The sequence below is a fragment of the Zeus faber genome, assembly GCF_960531495.2.
Source record: "Zeus faber genome assembly, chromosome: 1".
Taxonomy (NCBI): domain Eukaryota; kingdom Metazoa; phylum Chordata; class Actinopteri; order Zeiformes; family Zeidae; genus Zeus; species Zeus faber.
Genome location: NC_137193.1, coordinates 53,367,359 through 53,393,214, shown reverse-complemented (window position 1 = coordinate 53,393,214; position 25,856 = coordinate 53,367,359). Strand labels below are relative to the sequence as shown.

At 43.7% G+C, this 25,856-nt stretch overlaps 2 protein-coding genes across 4 annotated transcripts in view; one reads left to right on the top strand and one right to left on the bottom strand.

The window, feature by feature from the left end:
- The window catches only part of LOC307232387 (3',5'-cyclic-AMP phosphodiesterase 4C-like), a gene marked incomplete at its 5' end in the record, with an annotated part of 66,708 nt that extends 53,022 nt beyond the window's left edge, over window positions 1-13,686 (top strand). For 2 of the 3 annotated variants that reach the window (XM_080003381.1, XM_080003382.1), the window contains 15 exons: window positions 811-1,002; window positions 1,681-1,722; window positions 2,431-2,467; window positions 3,872-3,945; window positions 4,056-4,105; window positions 4,273-4,385; window positions 8,182-8,275; window positions 9,443-9,615; window positions 9,737-9,835; window positions 10,441-10,605; window positions 10,745-10,844; window positions 11,114-11,268; window positions 11,389-11,511; window positions 11,781-11,963; window positions 12,080-13,686. In XM_080003381.1, the coding sequence (XP_079859507.1) occupies window positions 811-1,002; window positions 1,681-1,722; window positions 2,431-2,467; window positions 3,872-3,945; window positions 4,056-4,105; window positions 4,273-4,385; window positions 8,182-8,275; window positions 9,443-9,615; window positions 9,737-9,835; window positions 10,441-10,605; window positions 10,745-10,844; window positions 11,114-11,268; window positions 11,389-11,511; window positions 11,781-11,963; window positions 12,080-12,670 (2,191 nt within the window). In that variant the 3' untranslated portion in view covers window positions 12,671-13,686. The remainder of the gene's footprint in view (window positions 1-810; window positions 1,003-1,680; window positions 1,723-2,430; window positions 2,468-3,871; window positions 3,946-4,055; window positions 4,106-4,272; window positions 4,386-8,181; window positions 8,276-9,442; window positions 9,616-9,736; window positions 9,836-10,440; window positions 10,606-10,744; window positions 10,845-11,113; window positions 11,269-11,388; window positions 11,512-11,780; window positions 11,964-12,079) is intronic. The other variant, XM_080003383.1, reaches the window with a different exon arrangement.
- A 2,824-nt stretch (window positions 13,687-16,510) lies between these two features.
- On the bottom strand, window positions 16,511-19,967 carry ifi30b (IFI30 lysosomal thiol reductase b). Its single transcript, XM_080003406.1, has 7 exons — window positions 19,762-19,967; window positions 18,845-19,033; window positions 18,504-18,575; window positions 18,294-18,383; window positions 17,018-17,170; window positions 16,836-16,904; window positions 16,511-16,686 (listed from the first exon to the last, which is right to left on the bottom strand). Exons 1-7 carry the CDS (start codon window positions 19,903-19,905, stop codon window positions 16,627-16,629), a joined length of 777 nt encoding a protein of 258 aa, XP_079859532.1. The 5' UTR covers window positions 19,906-19,967; the 3' UTR covers window positions 16,511-16,626.
- Between the last annotated feature and the right edge of the window lie 5,889 nt (window positions 19,968-25,856).

Here is a 25,856-nt window from a genome sequence, read left to right as displayed (position 1 = left end):
CTCTGTGTTCAGCCATCACCTGTGCATCTATAATAGGACATTGAGGCTTCCCAATCGATAACCCCGGACAACCAAGACGTTCCCACTGTGACCCAACGAGAGTTGATTCAAGATGTCAGTTTGTCAGTGTGAGACGATGCTTTCTGGAGAACCCCCGACACGGCTGCTGCCATTGTCGTTTTCAGCCACGTACACGGATGCTCCTCTGCCCCTGCGTACTTATAATTCACGGTGCGAGTGAAGCGTGGGCTCGTCGGGGGGTTATGGGAGTGTTTGGAAAGCGCCGCTGATGTATGAAGTATGAAGTCAGCTGTGACATCACCGAGCTAAAGTCACGTGGGGGACGCGAGTGTGTGTGTGTGTGTGTGTGTGTGTGCGCGTGTCTTTGAAACGTCCTACGCAAAACTGTGGTAATCACAAGCTGCTTGCTCTTGATGTGTTTGTGGTTGATAAGGTCTACTGTGTTTGTTTGTGTGTGTGTGTGTGTGTGTGTGTGTGTGTGTGTGTGTGTGTGTGTGTGTGTGTGTGTGTGTGTGTGTGTGCGCGTGTGCATGTCACAGATGGTGGCAATTTGGCAATCCCAGATCAGGTGCTCAATATTGACCAAAGCTATTATTATCGTTCTATAGATGACCAATGCTATTATGGGATTCCTGCTTCAACGGGTAAAATCATTCTCCGACTGTGATGTCTTGGTCTGAAATGAATTAAATGAATTCTCCCCTCTCTCTCTCTCTCTCTCTTTCTCTCTCTCTCTCCCTTCCTCGTCCATCCCTCTCTCTCTCCGTCTCTCTGTCTTCCTCCCTCTAGTTTCGATGTGGAGAATGGCTTGTCGGTGGGGCGCAGTCCCCTGGACTCGCAGACCAGTCCGAGCTCTGGTCTGGTTCTGCAGGCCAACTTCCCGCACAGCCAGCGCCGCGAGTCCTTCCTCTACCGCTCTGACTCCGACTTCGACCTGTCGCCGAAGACCATGTCCCGAAACTCGTCCACCGCCAGCGACGTGTGAGTTCTCCTCTGCCATGGCCTCTTTCTAGCGGGGGCTCGGAGGGTCCAGAGCAACCACTCGAGACAGGGTTTCTCTCAACAGCTCGTCCATGACAAGGGCATAAACACTGGCTTTGTTATTAATACGGTGATCTTTTGAAAAAAACATCCGATTTTAGTATTGTTATTATACAGTAAATTACCGCATTGCCTTTGAGGTGTGGCTTTAAAGAGAGATCTTTTTTCTATAAGGTTTCAAGTGCTTTCCTTCCAGCGCCCAGAGGTGTACTTCACATTTAAATAATGCCACCTTTATTATATCCTATATAAATGATTTCATCACATTTATCTTTCAGTGGATTCAACCATATTAATTATTCCAACTGTCAACATGGCTACCAGTAAAGATATTTTTGTTTAAACCTGCTCTAAAAAAAGATAAAAGAATAATTGCAATGTGGAATATGGTGAAATCTAGCCTGGTCTAGTCAGTTCCAGTTCCATACAAAACTATTATGGAACTGGAATACCCTATAAAAGATGGATTTGAAGTAGGATGGTAACTTCCTTTTCTGCACATGTACACGACTTTGGAAATCTGTTTTCTAGAAGTCTCTTTTGAAACCTGACTTGTAGCTTGATGGCCGTGTAAACCGTCCCGGTGACCAACAGCTGTTGCTCCTTTGTTTTTTTAAGGGAGGAGGGATTGAAGCAATGGGAAGTCAGTTGGCTGCCCCGGTGAGACACAAGTGTGAAGACTGCTGTGCATTTCCCCCTTTTTTTAAATTTTCTTTCTTTTTGCTGTCCCCCCCCCCAACTCATGCACAAGGACACAAATTAACACATGCTCATCGAGTTGACCCTGCCTGAATGACACAACCTGAACCCCAACCCCTCCACCCCCCCGACACCACCACCACCACCACCATATTTGAAAAGCCAAACCGAAGTGTGAACCCAAGTGGATCTAAAGACCGATGGGTCCGTCGCCGCACAGAATCTAAACCGGTTCCCTAAATCTGTTCTTCAGACTGGTTCCAGTCTGCATGTGTAAACCTGCTGCTGGTGCCACTGGATCTCCCAGCACTGCATGTCACTGCTAACTCTCACCTTTCCCTCCCTCTTCACCCCCTTTCCTCCCCTTTTCCCCTTCCTGCCCCCCCCCCCTCTCCTTCTCTTTCCTTCGTCTTTTCCTCTCCTCCACTTCCTACGTCCTGTGTGTCACCTACTGGAGAGCCACACTAGGGCCTCAGGCCTGACGTTTCTCCACCGTCACCATTCGACCTCTGTACCGGAGAATGCTTTGGCCCTAATGTGTCCGCTACGTAACCATGACAACAAACTTTTTGTTTTTGACATCGTAATCACACGGTGCAGTCATTATGTTCCACGGCTTCCTCAGATTCCTCTCTTAACTCCATGTTTCTCTGCGTGTGGTCTGTCCAGGCATGGAGAAGACATGATTGTGACGCCATTTGCACAGGTCAGTATGTATCCTCGGCTGTTCTTAAATATGTATGAGTTAAAAAAAGGGAATAGGTCCACAATTCATGCGGCAGACATGTTTTCACTATATGACCAGTCGATTTCAAAACTCAGTCAAAGGGGTATGGTAGTAATATTGGTAGTAATGTTGCTTTAATGTCCACACCCTATCACCTTTCACCAGGAAACACTGTTCGTGGGTGCCTGATAAACTTATGTGACCCTACACCAAGACACCATACTTTTATTATATTTTATTTAATATTTTATTGTATTTTCCCCAAATCACAAAAACCTAAGTAGGGTGCATCGTATACTTCTTACTCTAAGGAGACAGCACTAGGTAACCATATAAGTGACAGTACCACCCAGCTAGGAAGCGATGAGAAAAATGAGAGCGACCCACTGAGGTGAACTCAACATCTAATGTTACTCTGACATTTGGCAAGAACCATCCACAGTGTCCCGGTTTGCATACAGCCCCGGCTCCAGGACAAATATTAGAGGGTCATTATCGAAATGAAGGGGGGCATCTGAAGGTGACCATTAAAGCCAAATTATTAATCAGAGCGGTCGGAGCAATGTCGGCACCCAAACCATAGATAGACATGATCTCAAAATGTGCAGGACAAACCAAGGCGTGCATTCTAACGGATACAAATGTAGGAATCCTCTTTAAAACTTGAGGGCTTCGTTTGTACAACCAGCTCCGGTAAATGGTCAACATCCATCACTTTACCCCATTCCCTCACTGTTGATTTGGGGGCAGGAAATGTATTTTTGTCTCACATTATCTTGAAAAACGTTCTAATGTCCATTTTAATCCGTGGCGCACAACATCAAGACGATTTTGAGAACGTCAACGTGCTGGAAGCGCAGCGTACTGAGACTCAGGCGAGAGACAGAGGCGACATGTCCAATATTGTCAAAATTACCAAATGGGGTGTTTTAAAATATAGATGTTTCCTACAATTGGATCAAGATTAAAAACTTGGTTGATAGCGCACCAACGTAAAGCATTTGCATTTCCTGAGTTAACTATACAACACGGGACTTGGACAACTTGGAATTTAGTGCACAGAATATTGTTGAGGGGCTGTAGCCCATTTATGTGACTCCCTGAAAACCGTCTCTAAGGTTAAGGGGTCATGTGGGATGCAGAACTCTAAATCTCACATACTGTGAAAACATATCATGGAAACATTGTCCTTTTTATTTGCTTGGTTTCCATGGTTATCTGCACTGGATGCTGATCCTGCACTTGCAGCACAGCCCCTGGTCTCTTAAAGCCTGAATCTAGGAAAATCTACAATTAATTTATGCCCGAAAATAATTAATTTGGTATGACAACAGAATATTTCACTGTTGTCTCACTCTCCATCTCTACTTGCTCTCTCTGTAGGTTCTGGCCAGCCTCCGCACAGTAAGAAGTAACTTTGCTGCTCTGACACATCTGCAAGATCGAGTGAGCAACAAGTAAGAAGAACAAAACAGGAGCAGATGACACACGGTGCATGAGGAAAACATTCATATGATGCATGTATGTAATGTACTTTAACTGACTGATGCCACGTTCTCTGCTGCAGACGGTCCTCCGGTGGAAACCAGCCGCCGATGTGTAAACCATGCCTAACAGGTCTGTAATTCAAGTCAACTTGGTTGACCTTTGATCAAGACCACGCTGTTAGTTTTTGGTTTTGTTTGTTGCCCAGGGGGTGCCACAATGTTTGCTGTGATACGTCATTTAATTTGGTACTTAACTTTGATTGAGACTTGTGTTTGTTTGACCTCCGACCCCCCCAGAGGAGCCCTACCAGAAACTGGCAGTGGAGACGCTGGAGGAGCTGGACTGGTGTCTAGACCAACTGGAGACCCTGCAGACCAGGCACTCAGTCAGCGAGATGGCCTCCAATAAGGTGAGAGCACACACATACACACACAGACAAGATAATTTGAATATATCCAATAATAAGCCAAGACAGGCGAGGTGTGTCTTTTGTCTTTCACTTCGCTGTTCGAAGTAAATTGGTAAAGCTCAATGAAGTCATGGTCTTATTAAAAAGCAACATTTAGAGGATACAATAAGTTGATAGTTGTTTGTCCTAAATTGTGACATGCATAGATATCATGACATGTGATATTTTTTAAAATCCCATGTCAATAAATCGAACTGAGGTTCATCACATTGAACTATACGATATAATCATTTATATTAATTTATACATTGATCATTCATTTCCACCTCAAAATTGTGCGTCTCGATATAAACACAACTACATTTAATTAACATCAAATGATTGCCCCGCCCTGCTACTGTATACACCGCAGCTCCAGCTCCTTCTCTCCCGGGAGATTTAGCCATCAAATGAACAGAAGTGCATCACACATTTCACTGGATGCAAAGTCACATGTTTGTCATTTAAATCCATCTGAGGTCAAATGACAAGGCAATGACGTGGGGCGGGTGCATTGCCAGGAGTTATTATGCAAAGCCCAAATCTCACACGTCAGTGGCGAGTTCAACCTTCTTTTAAGGTGATGAGTTGAAACAAGCTTTCCCACCGCCGTCGTCACAGGGTTACGTAATTAACACTGGAATAATTAAAAATGGATGCCCCCATCATTAGGTAATGAATTGCTGTTTAATTTTTCATTTAAAATTGATTGAGCCTGGGGGGGAAGTTATTTAAGATCAATTATCAGTTGATCAGCTCCAACAATCAGCGTGTCGGATTTTCCATACAGCGGTTGTTACGAGGACAGGCTGTTTACGTCACTGTGGCTTCTACTCTAGATCTATTGCTTTAGATCAGGGCTTTCCCAAAATGGGGGCCCTGGCCCCCTAGGGGTCTGTGAAAGAACTGCAATGGCTCCACAGCAAAATCTTTTTTTTTTATGGTTTCAATTATTTTCTTTTACATTTTTAAATACATTTTATTTATTTATTTATTTTTGGGGTTTGGTTTTTTTTTGGGGGGGGGGGGTACCCAGGGTGAAGGGTGGCTTTCTTTCCTGTGAGGTTTGCACTTTTTGTCAGCTAAAGGATATTGTGGTTGTTTTTGGGCTGCCCCTCATTGGTTGCAGCTGGACACACACACACACACACACACACACACACACACACACACACACACACACACACATACACACACACACACACACACACACACACACACACACACACACACAGAGTTTCCCACTCGCTCATTCAGAGATAAAGTCAGAGCAGATGAATGAGCCCCTCCATTGAGAGAGTTGAGCAGCATCTCCTCTGCTCCACACTGCTATCCACCCCCTGCAAAACACACACACACACGTACACACACACACACACATACCCGGCTCTCCCTGTCAGCCAATCGCAGGCCTTTCATCCACCCAGCCCTTGGAGTAAAACTCCTCTGATTGGACGGAGGGGAAACACCGAGTAGGCAACTGCAGAGGGGCAAATTTATATTGGAACAGGGGATTCTTTTCTCCAATTATCTCTCTCTCTCTCTCTCTCCTGCATTGAGTGTGTGACAGGCGTTGGTCATGAGACTAAATAGTGTCTCTGTCTCTCTCTCTCTCCTCACACAAACACATGCGCTCTCTATCGCTACACCCAGTCTCTTCTCTTCCCCGTTGTTTTCTGGGACAGCGTGCTGGACATTCCCTGGATTTGTGTTGTGTCAAATTGACTTTTTTTTTTGTTTGTTTTTTAAACGTGCAGCAGATGTGGGAGAGAACAGGTGGAGGTTTAAAGGGGTTGTTCCCCGAGCAAATGAGCCAGTTGCCCACTTGGTTTCTCTATTTTAAAATTTTTTGTTGCTTTTTTGTGACCTCTAAATCAACATGAGTGGATCAATATGCCTCCACTGGCCCTGGGGTGTTCTATATCCAGGAGACTCCAACAGGTCAGTGTTTACAGGGTTGTTGAAGTGGCAGCACAGGTGTTGCATGAGCGGAATCCATAAACAGTTTGACGGTCGCAGAGTAATGTGTCTGTAACTGTTTTGTATGATTATTGGCTGGAGAACTCTGGGTGTGTGTGTGTGTGTGTGTGTGTGTGTGTGTGTGTGTGTGTGTGTGTGTGTGTGTGTGTGTGTGTGTGTGTGTGTGTGTGTGCGCCTGCGTGCGTGCGTGCGTGGGTGGGTGGGTGGGTGGGTGAGATGAGAAATACAAACTGTACTTCTTATTGAAGGTGACTGAACATTTATTTTGAATACTACAGACAAATTAACTTTGGATAAACATGCCTAAATAACAACCTGTAAATGGAGGAACGTGCTGCGTGGTCTGGTCCTCAGTGTGTCCGATCAGCACCTGCAGGATTTCAGATTCAGATTCAAGATTCAAAAAAACGTTTTTGTCACTCATCACTTGATGACAGAAAATTGTCTGCGGTTCGGGGGCCGCAACAAACATAAAAACGTCACACGCAAATTCTCAAAAATGTCATGTTTTGTTAATGTGTACATTTGCGTGTGCCAGTTTTTGTGAATGTATGTGCATGTAGAAAATGTGTGTGAGCTTATAGTAGCATGTAAACACATAGATCAGTGTAGATCAGCCCCCCGCCCCCATCCCACCCCCCCATCTCCTCTTTCTCCTCCTCCAGTAACCACATGTACAAGCTGTTACATAATCAGTGAGGGCCATTACACACACACACACACACAGGCAATCACTCCAATCATGCTCAAAATACATAAAGATATAAACACACACACAAAACAAGTTTACACACACATGCATGATGCAGATGTACACACACACACACACTCTCACACACACACACACACGCGCGCACACACACATATACACAAACACCCACACATTCCCCTCTAAGCATCCCCGTGTTACCTGCGTCTTGCCTGTCAATGTACTTAGCCGCCTAGCTGGGCAGGGTCCACTCAGTATAGCAATGCGTCACCATGGCAAACCCCCAGGCCTCCAGGCCCTCGATGGGACTGTCTGGGGAATATTTGGCTCGTTCATAAGAAGAGGATTACAATAATGATGTGCTTAATTAAATATTGAGCTTGAATATTATCTTAACAATTTTAACAAGCTGTAAAAATGAGTGTTTTTATTTTATTAAATAGTTATTTATTATATATTTATATTATTATATATTATATTATATATAATAATATATATATATATGTGTGTGTGTGTGTGTATATATATATATATATATATATATACAGTATATATATATATTATATTATTATATATTATATTATATATCTTTTCACCATTAGAAAAAATCAAAATCATTTAACATTAAACATGACCAACCTCTCCTAATTTTTCTTTAAAATATCTACAATTCAATTCAAGAGATTTATTTGTCACATACATATACATACGTTCATACATATATGCGGTGAAATGTCTTTGCAACGCAAAGTTACTAAACCGAACATAATAGCTAACCTAATTCCTGCCTAGCAACTAACTGAAACTAACTGATTCCTAAAACGTAATGCAGTTAGTGAATAGAATAGTATAAATAAAATATAAATTAAATAAGACTCAAAGAGATAATACAAAGCGGAGGTACAAAATAGAAGGAATAGATTCGTACACATGATGAAGCCTAAATGACTCACATACCAATGTCCATGTCTGTTATTTATGTATGTTTGCATGTTGTTTATATTTATTTTCTGATATCACCATGAGCTAAACACCTCTCTGCTTGTGGTTCTGCTCTTTGTGCTCTAGTTTAAGAGGATGCTGAACAGAGAACTGACGCAGCTTTCCGAGACCAGCCGCTCAGGGAACCAGGTGTCAGAGTTCATCGCCAACACCTTCCTCGGTGAGTTCCCCGAAAAAAACTGGAAAACGCTGGCTTTAATCACAACTCTTGGACACATTTTAAAAATGTTTTCCTTTACGACCGAGCAGAAAACTCTTCATGAGCTTGAAATTGAATAACTGTTTATCTTGTTTGAAAAAAAAACTAAACAGGAGAAAAAAACAAATACAGATGATTGGCATAAAGGTTCTAAAACATGATGGTACTTTAAGCAGAATCATGTTACGTCCTCAGCTTACGAAAGGAAAATAAGGAAGGAGACTTGTTCAAGGAAAGGAAGGAGCAGGGTGGGGAGGAGGCAGGGAGATGTTAAAAGGAGAGGAAACTCAAGCAAAATTAGGAAAAAATGCCCCCTTTTTTTTTTAATAAAAAAAAAGAGGCCCTAAGGATGAGGGTATGAGGGGAGGGGGAATATCTCTCATTTGATTTTGATTTTTTTCGATTTTTCAAAGAAAGGAGGCGCAGCGACAGCATTCCCCAACACATTGTCTGGCGTTGCCACGGCAACGGGGTAATATTATTAGACAGAGCGTTGCGTCAAAGGGGGTACTCAGTCTTGAGCGGAGCTGCAGGTAGAATGGCCAGACGCTCCCCAACGCCGACACAGCGGAGCCGTCCCTCGCGCTCCTTTCTGACATGATGGACCCCGACTGTGGAGCCCGTTCTGTTTGGAGATGAACAGCATGGCTTTGGGCTTGAGGAAGAGGAGACGCTCCCAGGGAGGTGAGGCGATGAAGAGAATCGCCTCCTCGCCGGAGCGCGACCACTACCTGGTGTCGGCCGTCTCTGTCTGGGGCTGCGTTTTCACGGAGGAATATACAGGATCTCTCCCGGACGATCGCAGTGTATTGATTATGGTTTGGATTGATAATTATCAATGGCGTGTGCTGGATGTGGAACCCTACCCTTGTATGAGTGAAACAGCTTCTGTTTCCTCAGTGCTGCTCACTCTTGTTGTGGAAGCAATAACATAGGATACGATGTGTGAATGTGCTGTTAGCGGAGCTTAAATAAAACTGCTTAAAAATGATTGACAGTTTATTCAAATTTGTACATTCAATTTTTTGCTAGATCTGTTTTTATTTTTGTGCCGTACTCTCTATGTTGTCTCTATGACCAATAATGTGTTTGTGTGTGCGTGCGTGCGTGTGTGTGTTTGTGCTGCAGAAAAGCAGCATGATGTGGAGATCCTGTCTCCACCTCCTAAGGAGAAGGAGAAGAAGAGGAGGCCCATGTCCCAGATCAGTGGGGTGAAGAAGGCCACGCACAGCCCGAGTCTGGCCCCCAGCTGCATACCACGCTTTGGGGTCAGCATTCAGCACGAGAGCCTGCTCGCCAAGGTGGGCTTCCAGCAGCTAGCACACACACCTAGATACTCACAGACACACACACACACACACACACATGCACACACATACACACACACATCTCACTTATAATAACAGCTCCGTTTTACCCCAGGAGATTGAAGACATTAATCGCTGGGGTCTGGACATCTTCAAGATAGCAGAACATTCAGGAAACCGACCTCTGACGGTGATCATGTACTCCATTTTCCAGGTAGGAGGTTTTATATGCTCTCTTTATTATCACAACCGTTGTCCAAAAAGCTGGCTAGCTACTTAAGACAAGCAGAAGCAGAGACTGTGGCAGCGACGTAGCCAGTAGTCATGCACAATATCTCAGCGCCGCAGGGTCATGGAGATAGAAGTTCACCTGGAGCGCCTTCCAAAATATTTGAGTGTGTACAAACATGGACTTGCCTGACATTGACTTTGCACAGGTGCATTTTGAAGCCACCAGGTTGAAATATTTCCATCCGGCAAATACACTTAGGAATAAACAGAGCGCAGTACAGGTGTACTAGAGGTGGTGATATCTAGAAATCTCACCAAATTCTCCTGGGTACCACATCCGTATCCTACGGATTTCCTGGCGCGGCTCCCATTTATGTCTTGAAATAAATGTTTTATTCACAGGAGTTATCTGGCAAACCGCACAAAGGGTCACAATAACATGAAGTCACAAGAAGATCACTCGCATTTTTGAATTTTTTTAAATTCAGAACTTGGTCTCCTGCTCGCTTACATGGGAAAAGGCGGGGTTTAAAGTTGTGACAGCGGCCATTTCCAAATCCAATGCACCACTCCTCCTCTCCCCACCAGGAGCGTGACCTTCTCAAGTCGTTTAAGATCCCGAATGACACCTTCGTCACGTTCATGATGACGCTGGAGGACCACTACCACGCCGACGTGGCGTACCACAACAACATCCACGCTGCCGATGTGGTGCAGTCCACTCACGTGCTGCTGTCGACGCCTGCCCTGGAGGTGGGTGTCGGAATGTGTCAGAGAGAGAGTCAATGTTAACAAAAAGCGCTGCCACCGATATATTGTTTTTTGACATCACGGCGCCAGCGGCCTCACGAGTGTAAAGCTGGACCACGCTGTCTTTTCGGTTGCTTCGCAGGCCGTTTTCACAGACTTGGAGATCATGGCTGTTCTGTTCGCCAGCGCCATCCATGACGTGGACCACCCTGGAGTCACCAACCAGTTCCTCATCAACACCAGTGAGTTTGCGCCATCTCTGTCTGCGGAGAACTGTGTGGAATCTGGACGAGAAATGCGTTTTTTACTGTTAACCGTATAACGATGACATACAAGTCGATGCGGGCGTCTTAAAGAGCAAAACCTGAACAGATTGAATGACAAAGAGTGACAGCTGCTGAACAACATTCACCACAGTGGTTTTATAAATAAAAAAGTATTCACCGTTTGCTGGCTGATCAAATCTCGTCACTTCACTCTTCACAACTCTGGCCCTCTCCTCCCTCTCCAGGCTCAGAGCTGGCTCTGATGTACAACGATGCCTCTGTTCTGGAGAACCACCATCTAGCCGTGGGTTTCAAACTGCTGCAGGAGGACAACTGCGACATCTTCCAGAACCTCAGCAAGAAGCAGAGAGACTCCCTCCGCAAGATGGTCATCGACATGGTGAGGCCGGGCCCGTTGACACTTAAACCAAAACCAAAAACTAAAACCTTATCGACACTGAATTCAATGCTTTGATAATGTCACTGGGTTGCATTTAAGTATTCTGATGATCTTGACTAGGTATTGGCCACAGACATGTCCAAACATATGAACTTCCTGGCGGACATGAAGACCATGGTGGAGACAAAGAAGGTGACCAGTTTGGGGGTTCTGCTGCTGGACAACTACTCAGACCGCATCCAGGTTAGTAACAAAAGTAATGTCACACATGGCCAGGAGTTTACTCAGGAAAGTGAGTGGATTTATGCTTCAATATGTGCTGCCACCTAGTGGAGAAAGTGCCACTACTGCATGTGTTTCATTCACGTAACATTTGGAGTCGTCACATAATCTTACTCTCTTTAATAACTACAAAAAATAAATATTTTAAAAAAATCCACCGCCTGATCAGAATACCCGGAGTTCCTAGCGACAGCACTTGTCTTTTTCTTGTGCTGCGTGTCCCTCCCTAGGTGCTGCAGAACATGGTTCACTGCGCGGATCTGAGCAACCCGACCAAACCCCTGGAGCTGTACCGCCAGTGGACAGACCGGATCATGGTGGAGTTCTTTACCCAAGGAGACAGGGAGCGGGACAAGGGCATGGAGATCAGCCCCATGTGCGACAAGCACAACGCCTCCATCGAGAAGAGCCAGGTAATGTCCAATGACGTGGACATTCACATGCCACAGTGGATAGGGGAAAACTATATTTATGTATCAGTATAAGTGGCCTGATTACCCCCTACATTCCCCTGTCCTCTCCCCTGCAGGTGGGCTTCATCGACTACATTGTCCACCCCCTGTGGGAGACGTGGGCCGACCTGGTGCACCCGGATGCCCAGGACATCCTGGACACGCTGGAGGACAACAGGGAGTGGTACCAGAGCATGATCCCCCGCAGCCCTTCCCCTTCCAGCCCCGAGGAGCACCACAGCGAGGGTGGGGCGGGCGGGGAAGCGCTCGGGGTGGGGGTCGCGGGGGCCGTCCCCTCCGGAGGAGGCGGGGGGGACAAGTTTCAGTTTGAACTCACGCTGGAGGAAGAGGAGGAGGAGGAGGAGGAAGAGGGGGGAGAGTCGGACTTGGAAAGCCCCTGTGAGGAGGAAGAGGAGGAGGAGGAGGAGGAGGAGGAGGAGGCTGAGCTGGAAGGGCACAGGGCGGTGGAGGCGGAGCACCGTGTCAGCCCCAGGTACCGGCCCCCCTCGCCTCACCCCTTACGAACTCTCAGCCGGGCCACCATGTCGGTGAGGAGCCCCCTCGCTTACCGGACACCGCCCCCCTCAGGGCTGGACAGGCGTGACAGGGACAGAGAACTCGGCCAGGAGGACGAGGAGTGCGTGGCCTGCTTGCACATGGGCACATAGTGCCCCCCGCAGGGCGTTGCGGTTTACTACAGGAAGTAAGGCGGGCCTCTTTTTGCAAGGTTGGACCTTTTTTCTACACAATTGAAGTCTGTAATCACCACCGTCCCTTTACACTGGAGACACCTCTCTCCGGAGAACACCTTCTTTTATGTTGTTTTTTTTTTTATTTCTACGGATCTTGTCAAACAAGATGAGTCATTTAAGCTTCTCTTTCGGTGCCTGATGTCCTGTGTCGCTGTGGCTGAATGTTGAAGTGTCGCAGACACCGACCGGAGAACACAGACTGGACCTGGCACAACGCCTCCCCCTAGGAACGGTGTTTTGTGCCGACAGCAAGAGAAGATGTCTTCCTCCAAATACCCGCTCCTGACGTCCAGACTGGAGCGGCGGATTAGGATCACAGTCATTCGACGGGATATTGAAGTTCTTTTGTTTGTTTGTTTTTTTTGTTTTTTACCATGATTCTAATTTAGGATAAGACAATGTCAACTTCAGTTGGCATTAACTGAGTAGGATTTCCTATGTGTTCGACTGTAGAAAAACCATGTGAATGATGCATTTTACAAAATACATGACGTAGATGAGCGACGGGCAAATCAAGTGACTTAAACCTCAGGGGAAGAAGAGAAAAAAAATGTCTAATGTAGCACAGATGCCGAGGGTACCCCTGTCCTGACCTCAAACTTGTTTGGTTTCTCCAGGGTAGAGGTACATCTACCTGAGTGAACATTAGAGATTGTTGGACCTGCCTTGACTCTACATGATTCAACCATTCATTCAAAGAGACAATAAGTATAATCACCAGGTAGCGCCTAAAATCACACCTTGAATTCCATCCGTCCATTAAAACCTGGTCTGCGTTCCAGGGGTACCCCAGCCTCCTCCAATTAGTTCGGTCTCTATTTTGTATCTGATGTGATTTTTATTTCATTTTATTAGTATTTTTTATCTATGATGTCCATATTTCTTTAAGTTTGGAGCAGTTGTTTGTTCTGTATTCGCTGCTCTGGTTTGTCGCTCTGTGCTTGAAAAGCATTTTTCTATCAGGTTGCCTCTGCAGTAGCACTTTAACATCTGGTTCTCCTGTTCTGTCTCCGAGGGCTTTCCACCTTGCCGCAGGACGTCCAATCCTGCACACAAAATACTGAACAGGGTAGGCGAGCGAGGAGGCGGCGCAGGAAACCCAATAACAAGGATTTAAACTAAGACTCGCCGTCGTGTCCCACGGGTTGTAAAGGTTCAAACTGCCGCTTTCACTGTGCAGTGCAAAAAGTTAATTCTCTGAATAACGGCCGCTCGCTGTAGAGTGGTTAGATGTGACCACCCAGAATGTTAAAAATTATTTTAATAATGATTGGCTTTCAGCTGGTGGCTTCCATCACCAGACAATAATGAAAAGAATGGGGGAAAAAAATACAATCAGATTGTAGGAAAAAAAAAAAAAAAAAAGAGATACATTTGAATATTTTATTTGATATAAATTATTACATAAAACACACATTTTGGAGTTATGTTTTACGGAGACCTGTTGATTGAGTCAAATGAAACGCTTGCCCGTAGAGTCAGGTGGAACCTTTATAATTTGTCGCCCGGTGCAGCCCTGCCGGGGCGTGGCGGGCGCAGGAGTAGGGCTCTAGATTTGAGGAGCTTCAGTCACATTTGAACTTTACCCTTTAGCCTGAAGGAGACGGCGACGTGGCCGACCGAGCCCTGTGTCTTAATCGGTGGCGGACGTCGCCGAACTTGGACAACTGTGTTCCGCAAGTGTTGACAAGACACAACAAAACACCTTCCAGCCTCTCTCACTCACACACACACACACACACACACACACACACACACTTTTACACTAGAGATTTTAACCTGATGATTGTATCAAAGATGTTAACTTTGTCGTGTTAGTTTATATGAATGATAAACACTGTCAGTATTTTAAGCAAATTTTGTATTAAAATAAGAAACTAATAATAGGATGGATCTGTTTCAGTCCTTAGATAATCCGATAGGAGACGTTAGAATGTGTTTAAAACCCTTTTTTGTAGCCAATGTTTTCCCTCTAAGATTGGGAATCATGGGATATCTTGCAATCCTGATACTAATACCACGTAATAATACCTAAAATTCTAATTCAATAACTTAGTTCCTATGTTGAAAGAAAGCATGTTTTTATTATGAGTAAAAAAAATTCTAACCTTGACGTTTGATTCTGCCAAAAAGAAACGCACTTAAGATAAATGTGGCATTCAAATATGATGGGAAATCACTTTTTCTTATATCTGGAGATAACTTTACCACAACAAATTTCTTCACTGTACTGCTAAACGACAAAATTACAACACCACCATTTAAATGCATTAACTGTGATATTGCCATGGTGCCAGCAATGGGTAGAAATCACTGTAACCACCAGGATTATAGTGTTCATTGTGTATTGTCAGACTAAATATGTTGACTTGAGTTTTAGAAATTGTTTTAATATTGATGATATGAGGGTTAGTGCATTTAAATGGTTTTTTTCTAATGGTTGTTTTGCATTGTACAGTGATGGGAGTTCATTCTTCAAAGAAATAATGTTACTTCCATACTGACTGATTTGACATGGGTTCACCTTCAGATTTCAGCTTAAACACGAAGAAATTGGGGTTCTCCAAGGCGCGTCCATAATTCACGGCAGTGTCTTAGGACAGTGGTTCTCAAACTTTTTTTTTTATTTGTGTACCTGCTGTAAGATTTTTTTTTTTAGCGGACTACCCCCTTCACTTACATTGGAAGAAAAAAAAATTACATAAATGATGTACTGTAACCACTGTACGTGTACTGTACGTGCATCGTATGTGTTTTTAACATTATATAGTACATAACAGTATATAACACTTTAAAAAAATATATTTTTGGAGTACCCCCCTGCAATACGAGTACCCCCATTTGAGAAACACTGTCTTAGGAGATAAGCTCTCCATGGGGAGGCCTGGATCAAAGGAAACAATGTGGGTCTGTGTGTGAAAGAGAAGGGGGTTGTTGACCCTGGAGTAATTTGCTCATCTTCAAATCTACACTTCGTTCAGTCCCCTATGAAAATGTACTTGACCGAATAAACAAATTCTACACCGGAAGACCCTGGAGGTTTCAAGACAAACTAGATGGACAGTGACTGTAGATAGGGAGCAACAGTCTGAGGTGTCATCTGTCACAGAACCAGAGGACGCCGGGTCTCAGGCCGTGGCGTTGTCCGCCTCCAGGAAGGCGTTGGCGCCGCGCGGTGTAAAGTCCAGAGCGAGCAGCATAGCACAAGCTCTCTCTCTCTGCCCACATCACAGCTTACACTTTGTTCATGTCGTCCTTGTTTCCTCGCCATCCTCAGTGTTGTGCAAAATGTCAAGATATTTATTCTTAATGTGTCAGTTGAGACAAAGTACTGTAAAATAAAAGACTTCTGATTTCATCTTTTGGAGCCTGAAAAATCAGGTATACGACAATGTATACATGTACCACTCCGATGTTTGTTGAGATAAAAATTGATTACATGTTTCGATTTAAGCCAAAAGAATACTGGGAGTTCAGGGTGTTTCAAGTGGAAAATGCCAATAAATTATATTGAAATTTACATCTATCGTTTTGATGGTACGAGAGGCTTGATGAACTGGTCCAGTACCCTTCTAAGGCATCTTGGATAAAATGCCAAACTACTACATTAATAGTCCTACTTGATCTTTGATTCATCAATTCGGGGCAATAAAACCTGGAATATCTGAATAGGTGGAAACCTAATATCTAGTGGACATTATTAGCTCGACCGAGAAGACAAAAAACACTATGGCCACCAAGGTAGACTAGGGTGATTTAATGACACTGCAAACTGTTAATTGATGGAAATCACATATTAGGCTTCTTATGATCTAGACCGCCCATAGCGATAAGCGGCAAATGCAACTCAAGAGTTATCAGGACATCTGGGTTCAGCATAAGCTCCGGTCCAGTTTTACTTGAGCGCCGGTGCAGGCTGGAGGCTTCCCTCCCTGGAAGAGAAACCAAACACACCGCTCGACGTGGCACAGGAAACTACTTCTACTTTAAAACAACCTCAGATAAAGACAAAGGATGGACAGAAGAACGTAGTAGAAATAGACTTGTGCCCTGCTTAAATGAACAGAACAAGTTTCCTCACCTTGTAGAGTTCACACACCAGGCGGAAAAGTGACGACATCGCTTTGTCCTCGAGCTCATCCGTGTATTCCTGGTGATATGAGACGATGTAGCGATATGGTACATAGAAATTAAACCATCGATTCCATTTTAACTGGGAACTGATCTCCCTCCGCCCCAACATCCGTCTCCCTGGTGTCTCACCCCGTTGAAGGTCAGCCAGGGCACGTGGGTGTGCGGCGGGTTGAGGGCTCGGGTCATGAGGGCGTTGGTGTGCATCAACCTGATGCCCAGATCCCCAGATGCACAGGAGCTTACGTTGGCCCAGGACACAGAGGGCACGTAGAGCTGGAGACACTAGGACACAAATGCAAAACCATCAAGCCAAACTGGTTTAAACTGATTGGATGAGACAGTGATAAGACAATGGGAAGCCATATTATGGGTGTTTTTTGGCTTAAAAGCTGCTGGCCATTTGTTCCAGTGCTCTTGGCCTTGGTCAAGGGAGTAATGTAATCATGGTCATTTGACCAACGTCATTACCCCATTTGCTGAAGCTTCAGTGAGAAGACCAAAATCAAAGGAAACTGAACTGAAAAGTAGGCCGCACACATACACCGATCAGCCACAACATTAAAACCACCGCTAATAACCACTAATCAGATCCTTTAAGTCCTGGAAGTTGGGGGATGGGGCCCCCATGGATCGGACTTGTTGTTCCAGCACATCCCAGAGATGCTCCATCAGACCCTAACCCCGGCCACCCACAGAATGTAGAAGTAAATGTGATTCATCAGACCAGGCCACCTTCTTCCATTGCGCCATGGTCGAGTTCTGATGCTCACCCATACACAGCAGGCTGTGATACACTGTGTTCTTATACCTTTCTATCATGGCAGCATTCATTTTTCAGCAATTTGCGCTACAGTAGTGGGCTCTCCACGTGCATCACTGTGCCCATGGGCACCCATGACCCTGTCACCAGTTCACCGTTTGTCCTTCCTTGGACCACTTTGGGTAGGTGCTAACCACTGCATACTGGTAACACGCCACAAGACCCGTCGTTTTGGAGATGCTCTGACCCAGTCGTCTAGCCATCACAATTTGGCCCTTTGACCATTGGACTTGCCCATTTTCCTGCTTCCAACACATCAACTTCAAGAACTGACTGTTCACTTGCTGCCTTATATATCCCACCTCTTGACAGGTGCCATTGGAACGAAATGATCAGTGTTATTCACTTCATCTGTCAGTGGTTTTAATGTTGTGGCTGATCGGACATTGTCGAATTGGGGAAAAAAGGCCAAACTGAACTAATAATATTCAGTGGTTGTACTTTTGAGGTATTGACAGTTTATTTGTGGTGGAATATTAAAAGACAGAAAAACTAGAAGATTGGTGCCTCAGGTTCACAAGCAATCAAACAACACAATTCAAAACAGAATCTGCACTAAAGACCTTCTTCCTGTTCATGACTCACAAGTTGGGCGGCGTCCAGAACATGTGCAGCCGACTCCATGCAGTAGACGACCTGCAGCGCTGAGCGAGCCGCTAAATGGATGACGCAGGCCTGAGGAGTACCACGTAGGAACAAATTAAATTTTTATTTAAATAATAAATAACTTAATAGGTAAATAAATAGAAAAATGTTCCAGCCACAAGGGGATGAAATTTCATGAAACTCTGTAACCTCAATAATGTTTGCTTGGCATTCGGACTCTCCGTGCTGACAGGTGAACGGAGAATTAGCTGAAGGAAGCTCCTATGGGGGGAAAAAAATGTAAATAAGTCTAAATGAACAAAGGGTTCCTCGATTTTAAAATCTACATCTCCACCTTCAAACCGTCCAAAGATTATCATTCCCAGAGCTGCCATCAGCATCCTAAAGCATAGCGTGTGCACAAGCGATTCCTTCCATTAATGCAGTGCTGACAAGTGACAAACCATGATGTGTCTTGTTGTGCAAACTGTAGAATAATAATAACTTTGTATAAGAATAATTTTCATGCATATAGTGAACAGTTTGTTGACCTTGGCATTGCCGTAGGGCACCAGGGTGACGCTCAGGATGTCCTGCAGCATGGTCCATGTGGGGAAGAGCTGCTGGGTGATGAAGGCCCTGCAGCCCGGACACAGACTCTCATAGTACAGGCTCAGCTCCACAGGGGGGGCAGCGGGGTCTGGCCGGGTGGCTTCCAGCTCCATGCACTGCTTCTGGACCTGGAGATGCAGCAAACACACCGAGCAAAACATGACACAAGCTCAGATGGATTACTCACTGCGGGATTGGGACAAAGATTTGACTTGAGTGGAAAAGCGGCTGAACGCTGTACTACAATTGATCTTTTTTGCTTGTTTGTTAGGAAATATATATATATATATATATATATATATATATATATATATATATATATATATATATATATATATATATGTAAAAATGTACTCCAGATTTTTTTCTACATACAGTCAGCTTGACCTCTAGTTGTCAGGATTGTCAGTCACATGTTGTTGTGGAGTTTGTTAATTTAAGACCTCTGGTGCTGCATTTTAAAAAGCATGATTTCCGTTTGAGCTCAGACCAAAGAAATCTTTGAACTATTATTTTAACTAAAAGTAAATTAAACCCAAAAAATATCATGATAACTATAAAAGTTATAATAACTTAATAATAATAATAATAATTATAATAACTTAAAGACAGGATGCATGGTAAAAACTGTTGACGTAAAAAAAAAAACTTTCTTCAAGATTCTCTGCATTTTGACATATGTTTAATTTGACATGTTTAATTAAAATAGGTTTAATTGACAGAAAATATGGTCTTATGTTTTTCTTTAGGAAGCACATCGTTTGACAACTTAAATGATAATAAACGTCCTAAAACAGAGTTTACTAGAGTATAAAACTAGTATAAAAGATATTTGAACAACAGTATTTCTTCTTACCTGACATTCTATGGCGATCTGCAGAGACTGGCACCACTGGGACGGAGGGTAAGGACAGGACGGCTTGGGATGAGACTTTCCCCCAAAACATTCCTCCAGGAAAACACAGAGAAACAAGAGCCCAAGATGCGATGGGAACTCCATGTTGCTGGTTTCCAGATCACAAAACAGTACGGTCGTTTCTTTTGTTCCGATGTGAACTCCTCCCGTTTGTTTCACACACACAACAGCAGCCTCTGTGGCTGAAGAGGTTCAGTTGAGTTTGGAACGGTGATCACATGATCCACATCAGCTGTGACGGCGTCACAAAATAAGGGGGAAACAAATCAAAATAAAGCAGCGGTGAGGGCGGGAAATCTCAGTCTCAGAGAAGCTGGAACCCAGCAGGACTCTGGTGTGGTGGCTTCAGATGTTGCCTTCCACGCAGGTTCAAGTCCAGATCTTTCCATCCAACTCACCGCCATTGTTCTGTAAATCAGATGGACAATCAGAGACATGCTGCTGTAGGAGGACTTGAGGGTTCAGTGTTTAGAACTTTTGAAAGGCGGGACTTTAAGGGTGTGTTTGAAAGCGCCCGGAGACCAGGGCCAAGTGTTAAGTGGACCTGGTGGCATGATGGTTCAGATGCAGGCTTCTATTGCAGGTTCTGCTCCAGAGTTTTCCATCCAAGTTCTGTTACTTGAATCAAATGATTTGACCAACCATGCTCAGCCAGACCCTGTGGCACAAAAGTGTAAGGATTGTGCGTTTAAAAGCGCCCTGAGAGCAGGGCTCTGTCCGAAGGCGACCCGATGGCATGATGGTTCGTTCATACTGGCACTAATCGGCTCAAAGACATAATCTGCCTTAACTGCGAGAGACTTCAGGTTCAGGGTTCAAATCTGAGTGAACCCGCAAACCAGGGCTCCGTGTGAAGGGGACCTGGTGGCATGATGTTGTAATCCAGCACCAAGACTGCGTCGCTTTCTAGGCATAACCTGGCATCAAACCCTCAATTCCTCTAACACTGAAGCTCTCATCCAACGACTCATCTCTTTGAGCCACATACTGTATTTTATCACAATTATACATTACGTAACAAACATTATTATACAGTATCAATTACAATATTTCATAATATCCGATTAAAATAAATCCGGCTAGGTTTTGTACTGATGATAATCCTTGTAGTCACGCCACAACACACGCCTCTTTTGTTTATTTTTTCTCTTCAAATGTACTAATCATTCACTTTAAATAATTGATTACTGTAAATGACTTATTATAAATATCTGTGAAGCACGTTGAGCTGCAAATTCTCCGGGTGCTGCATTTCAAAGGGTCACTCGGTAGTTTTCTTCACTATTGTTCTACAACATAGAAAATAGTTCAAACATAACCCCTTGCACGAGCAGGTGTGTCCAACCCCTTTGACTGGTACTGTATGTTTAGTCATCTTTTAAAGTTCTGTTTTCTCCTCTGTGCAGCGCATTGTATTTCAAGCCTGATGAAATGTGCTGTATGAATAACGTTTCACTTGTTTACTTGCTGCTATACTTCTTTCCAAAAATACTCATGTTAAACCATCAATCATCATGATCCATTTTATTTCGGGTCTTTTTAAAGTGCATACATGAACAATTATGTCCTCAAGTACTTGAACACCAATAAAACAGTGATAAACAACAATTCTTCACTCATGACATAAACAAAAGACAAGTTGTTGAAATACACAGCTAATTAAACACAAAAAAACAGCAATATCACATAATAGACACATTAATAGCCTACATTTAACACTTTTTTAATAGTATTTTCTCATGCCAACTGAATGCAGTTAAACAAATCATTTATCTAAAGAGGGAATCCCTTATTATTTAGGCTAACATGTTGCAAAACAACGCCAAGCAACACTAATCGCAAATGTGAACCCAATAAGCTACACTAATTGAATTTTGATTAAAAAAGGTCATTGTTCAAATGCTGAATTGCAACAATCATGGCAAACAACGGAAAACTGAATCAAATCTTTTTTTATTTTTTTATGTTTCCAAGAATAAATGTCATCAGTGTGTTATTACAAGATAAACTGTAAATCATACTAGGGATGCACTGATACCATGTCCCAAACTTCAGTATCAACCAATACCAAGTGGCATCCATTACTTTAAAGAATGATTTTGTTTATTCTCTAGTAGATTGAATAGAATTGATTTTTCTCCATTAGACATCTGACTTCTACACGTCAACAAAGCAGAAAATCAAGTTGCTCTATTTGAATAGCTGTCCGAATAGATGTCCGATATGTCTCTTAGATTCTCCGATTTCTGGATTGAGATTTGTGTATCAGTGCATCGCTGTCATCTATAGTAAAGAGTTAAGCTCATGGCTGGATAGACCCAGGTTCTCCAGGTTCTGATCCATTTGTCCATCGCTCCTCCAGTCCCAAACACGAAGCCCAAAGGACCAAAACAACACAACGGTAAACAGTATCCAGGTGTCATGGCTGCCCAGTTCTTCTCAGAACTAGTCATGAGGTCAGAATCCATAAATGCTTTTCACGTTTTATCAAATTATTAGCGCGACCGACCTTAGAAAGGTCCTTGTGGCCCAGAACAAATTTTAAAAATCTACTACAATTCGAGGGAGAAAACACTTTGAAGAGAAAGTGACAGGTGCAAGTAAAGTACATCATGCAATATATTCAACAGCCGCCCTCAAGGCTTCAACCTACAAGTCATATTTTAAGAATGAAAATCTGTATTCTTTAAATATTATATAGTGGTGGTTTGATTTTCATCAATTTTCACCATAACGGGGTTGGTATTTGGACGCTTTATTTTCAGTCCGCATTACAAAGGAACTAAAGCAGCAAGAATATATAAAGCTAATCACGAGATTGAACCAAGGAAAAAAATTAACTAGATGAAAGATTAAATCAAAAAATCATCTTAACACTTGAAACGTAAACAGACGTACGGCTCCGAGAACCTGTTGGGATACAACACAACACAACTCAACTTCACACTAATCTCATTAGGATTCCTCCTGGTTTAGCACCACAGGGCCCCCTCTGCTCCAGGAGCAGAAGGAACGAGATAAAACTATGATCGTCACAGTGTCCCGTTTCGTCTGACACGAAACACTGGTGTGCAAATGCTTTGTTTTGGGGGCGTGCACGGTCCCGTCCGCCCCGACTTCACCTCACGTCCAACGACCCCGCTACAGTAAACACCAACTGGCACCATCAAAATGTTCCTTACGCAATATCATTTTTCATATAAAAAAAAGTGAGTTTACGGTCACTGGTTTTATTGCTACATCGATAAACACAGGTGGAACCTGTAGGTTTTCAAAGTAAAAGTCCTCCACAGTATTGTCTCCACAAATCTTCACCTCCTGCTTTCTCCTTCGATTTTGATTCCAAACAGTACACTGGTACAGGGGTAGCCACTAACTGAACCTCATGCATAGCATCATCATGGCAACCAGTGATAAACAAAGCAGACCAACACTAGGCCACTAGCTTGTTGTTGTAAACCCTCAGCTCAATAACAGAGAGCATAAGTGAATGCAGCAACCACTAAAATAAAAGTTCAATAGACTTCTCATTGGACTGAGAACCATCACGAACCATTTTAAAGAGCTTGAAATATTTAATATTTTTTAGTGTCAGACCAGTCATTTGTCCAAAATGTGTGGCGGTGACTGTAGAATCGATATTTTGCGGCAGGGAGTGCCTCTGAAAAACACTGGTAGCTGGAGGCGGGCTTTAAATAATCACGTTTGCAACCGGCTTAATAAAATGGTATGAGAATAGGTTGCAGAACAAAAAAATCAGTTTTATAATAAAACATGCTCACATTAAGCAAGGTAAATACTGTCAAAGGATTTCTTTCAGAAGCAGAATCCAGTATTAGTATCAACCTAACGCCAACAGCCCCCAGATGGACCGTCACATTCTTTTCAACAAACGCTATTTACAACACACAACATGAACCTCAAACACATTTTCACCCCAACACAAATGGCAACCAGACACAAGCTGTCCAACGCCCAGACAGGAGGACGACCACAGACCCAGAAAGTCAAAACTGCTGCCGTGGTTTTTTCCCCCACCAGCCCCAGACCGAATAGTCGGCCTCAGCCGAAAAGGTTTCAAACCAAATAACGGGGAGTTTTTCCATCAACTGGCTTGGTGCGTCCCACCTAAAAGTGCATGTAGCACCGCCGGCTCGACCTCCGAGAGAAGTGCATTTCATCAGTGCGGCAGGTAGAGAGTAAAGAGGATGAGGATTAAACGCTTGGAAATTACGCTACGACAGAAAGAAAAAAAAACCCTGAACAAAGCAGAGAGCGTCGTTGGGTCTCGTGGTAAAACATGGACACCCTCGAAAACGGAAAAGTAGATATGAAAGAAAACTACTTCCACTCGAGTTTGTTTCTGACAAAGTGAATCAATTAATAAGGGTTAGAATAACAAAATGAAATACAATGACACGTTCAACCAGTAAAGTCACTAAACTAATTATGAGAACTTGTAGTTACAATTATATTTAAAGTGGTACGGTTGTGTTTAGTGGAAAGGTAAAAGGAATAACAGTAATAATGATGCAATAGTGATTAGTTCAGTGAACAGCTTATTCAGTCTTTACTCAAGTCTCATTATCTCCAATACTTCTACTTTTCCGATGTGATTCTGTAAATCCTCAGTCCAATTTCACATCAGTGAAAATGTCACAAGTTTGATCCTCGCGATCTGTCCGTCAGCTCTGAGCCAAAGACCAGGCTCGGCGCTCGACGACGTCACAGCGATTTGACAAATCGGAATCCTCAAACGTACAGGAGAAAGAGATTTCGTTTTGATAGGGGTGATTAATTTCACTTCAGGACGACAGCTTTTCCCGGTACCACCAGTATCTGACACGACGGCGCGCCGAGGAGAGCAACACTAAACATGTCCCCAGAGAAATATCGTGGAGGAATAAAGAACTATTTTTAAGGCACTTGTTAATAAATTCTATCATCAGGTAACAGGTTATCTCACCAAACTGGGCCATGTCGTTGGCCCGATTTGGTGAGGGCATATTAAGAAAGTGCAAATCTTTTCGATTTACTGTAAGTCCTACAGTATATCACACATCACATCACTCACTCCCAAAGAGGATGCAGAGGAGGCCCAGAACAAATGATGAGACACAACAAGCGGGTACACGCTGAGATTTTGGGCTGGAATTGAGGCTGGGTGAAATGGAGGAATTTAATCTATTTCGTCATGATAATAAAAAGGGAAGTTTAGGATGTATTGATAGTAATGGTATCTGCATGGAAATATTCAAAATCCTATGTAAAATAAATCAAAGTGAGGTTCACCACATGTAGGTCTACGTTGCAAAGGGTACCATGTAGAGACACATGATATCATACTAATTTTAGTTTATATCTCATAACTTGTTTTGACCAAGCAACTGTATGAGGTGACTTGATATTGAATGACTACCCAGCATGTCTTCATGTCTGTATACTACTTTAACTTTGAAATATCCTCAAATCCCAGTTCAGTGTCCTCTTGGGGACATTGCTGCGTACTGCACGCCAACATGGGAGCTGTCAGCACGGACATCTCCAGAGCTCCGAACCAAGCGGCTTGCATGGCAACACAAACTTAAGCCTTGGGCCCGAAGGAGCTGAACTTTTCATGTCGCTGCCCTACCTCGTTTCCAGTCTTGTGCTTTCATAACGTCGTGAAATGAGCCATGTCAGTCGGTCCTTTCTTAATCCGTTATGCATCTAAGTCTTGAATTCAAGTTGTGTCTATGTTCTGATTTGTCTAGTTTCGATAAAGTGCTGGTGTGTGTTTCCACTCTGTGCTTTTGCCACCATGCCAGGTGGTGCAGGATTTCTGTCCTCAGATCTGTTTCCAACATTCCCCCACTTGGATCAAAAACCGATCAATTTAAGCTATTTTGTTGCAAGAAGGGATATTCCTGTATAACTTTTTCGCAACATAATGAAACCTGTAGTGTTGCGTATAACAAGCTTCTGATGGGAAGGACGGCTGCCAGATCCAGTCCAACAGCGACATGTAGTGGCCAAAGACGTGATGGCACCCTCCC

Coding starts and splice junctions, on each gene's coding strand:
- ifi30b (XM_080003406.1), bottom strand. CDS start 19,905: ATGGAGTTCCCATCGCATCTTGGGCTCTTGTTTCTCTGTGTTTTCCTG. Junction 17,171..18,293: donor TTCTGGACGCCGCCCAACTT/GTGAGTCATGAA, acceptor TTTGTGTCCTAG/TGTCTCCAGCTCTACGTGCC. Junction 16,687..16,835: donor TGGTGTGTGAACTCTACAAG/GTGAGGAAACTT, acceptor TTTCTCTTCCAG/GGAGGGAAGCCTCCAGCCTG.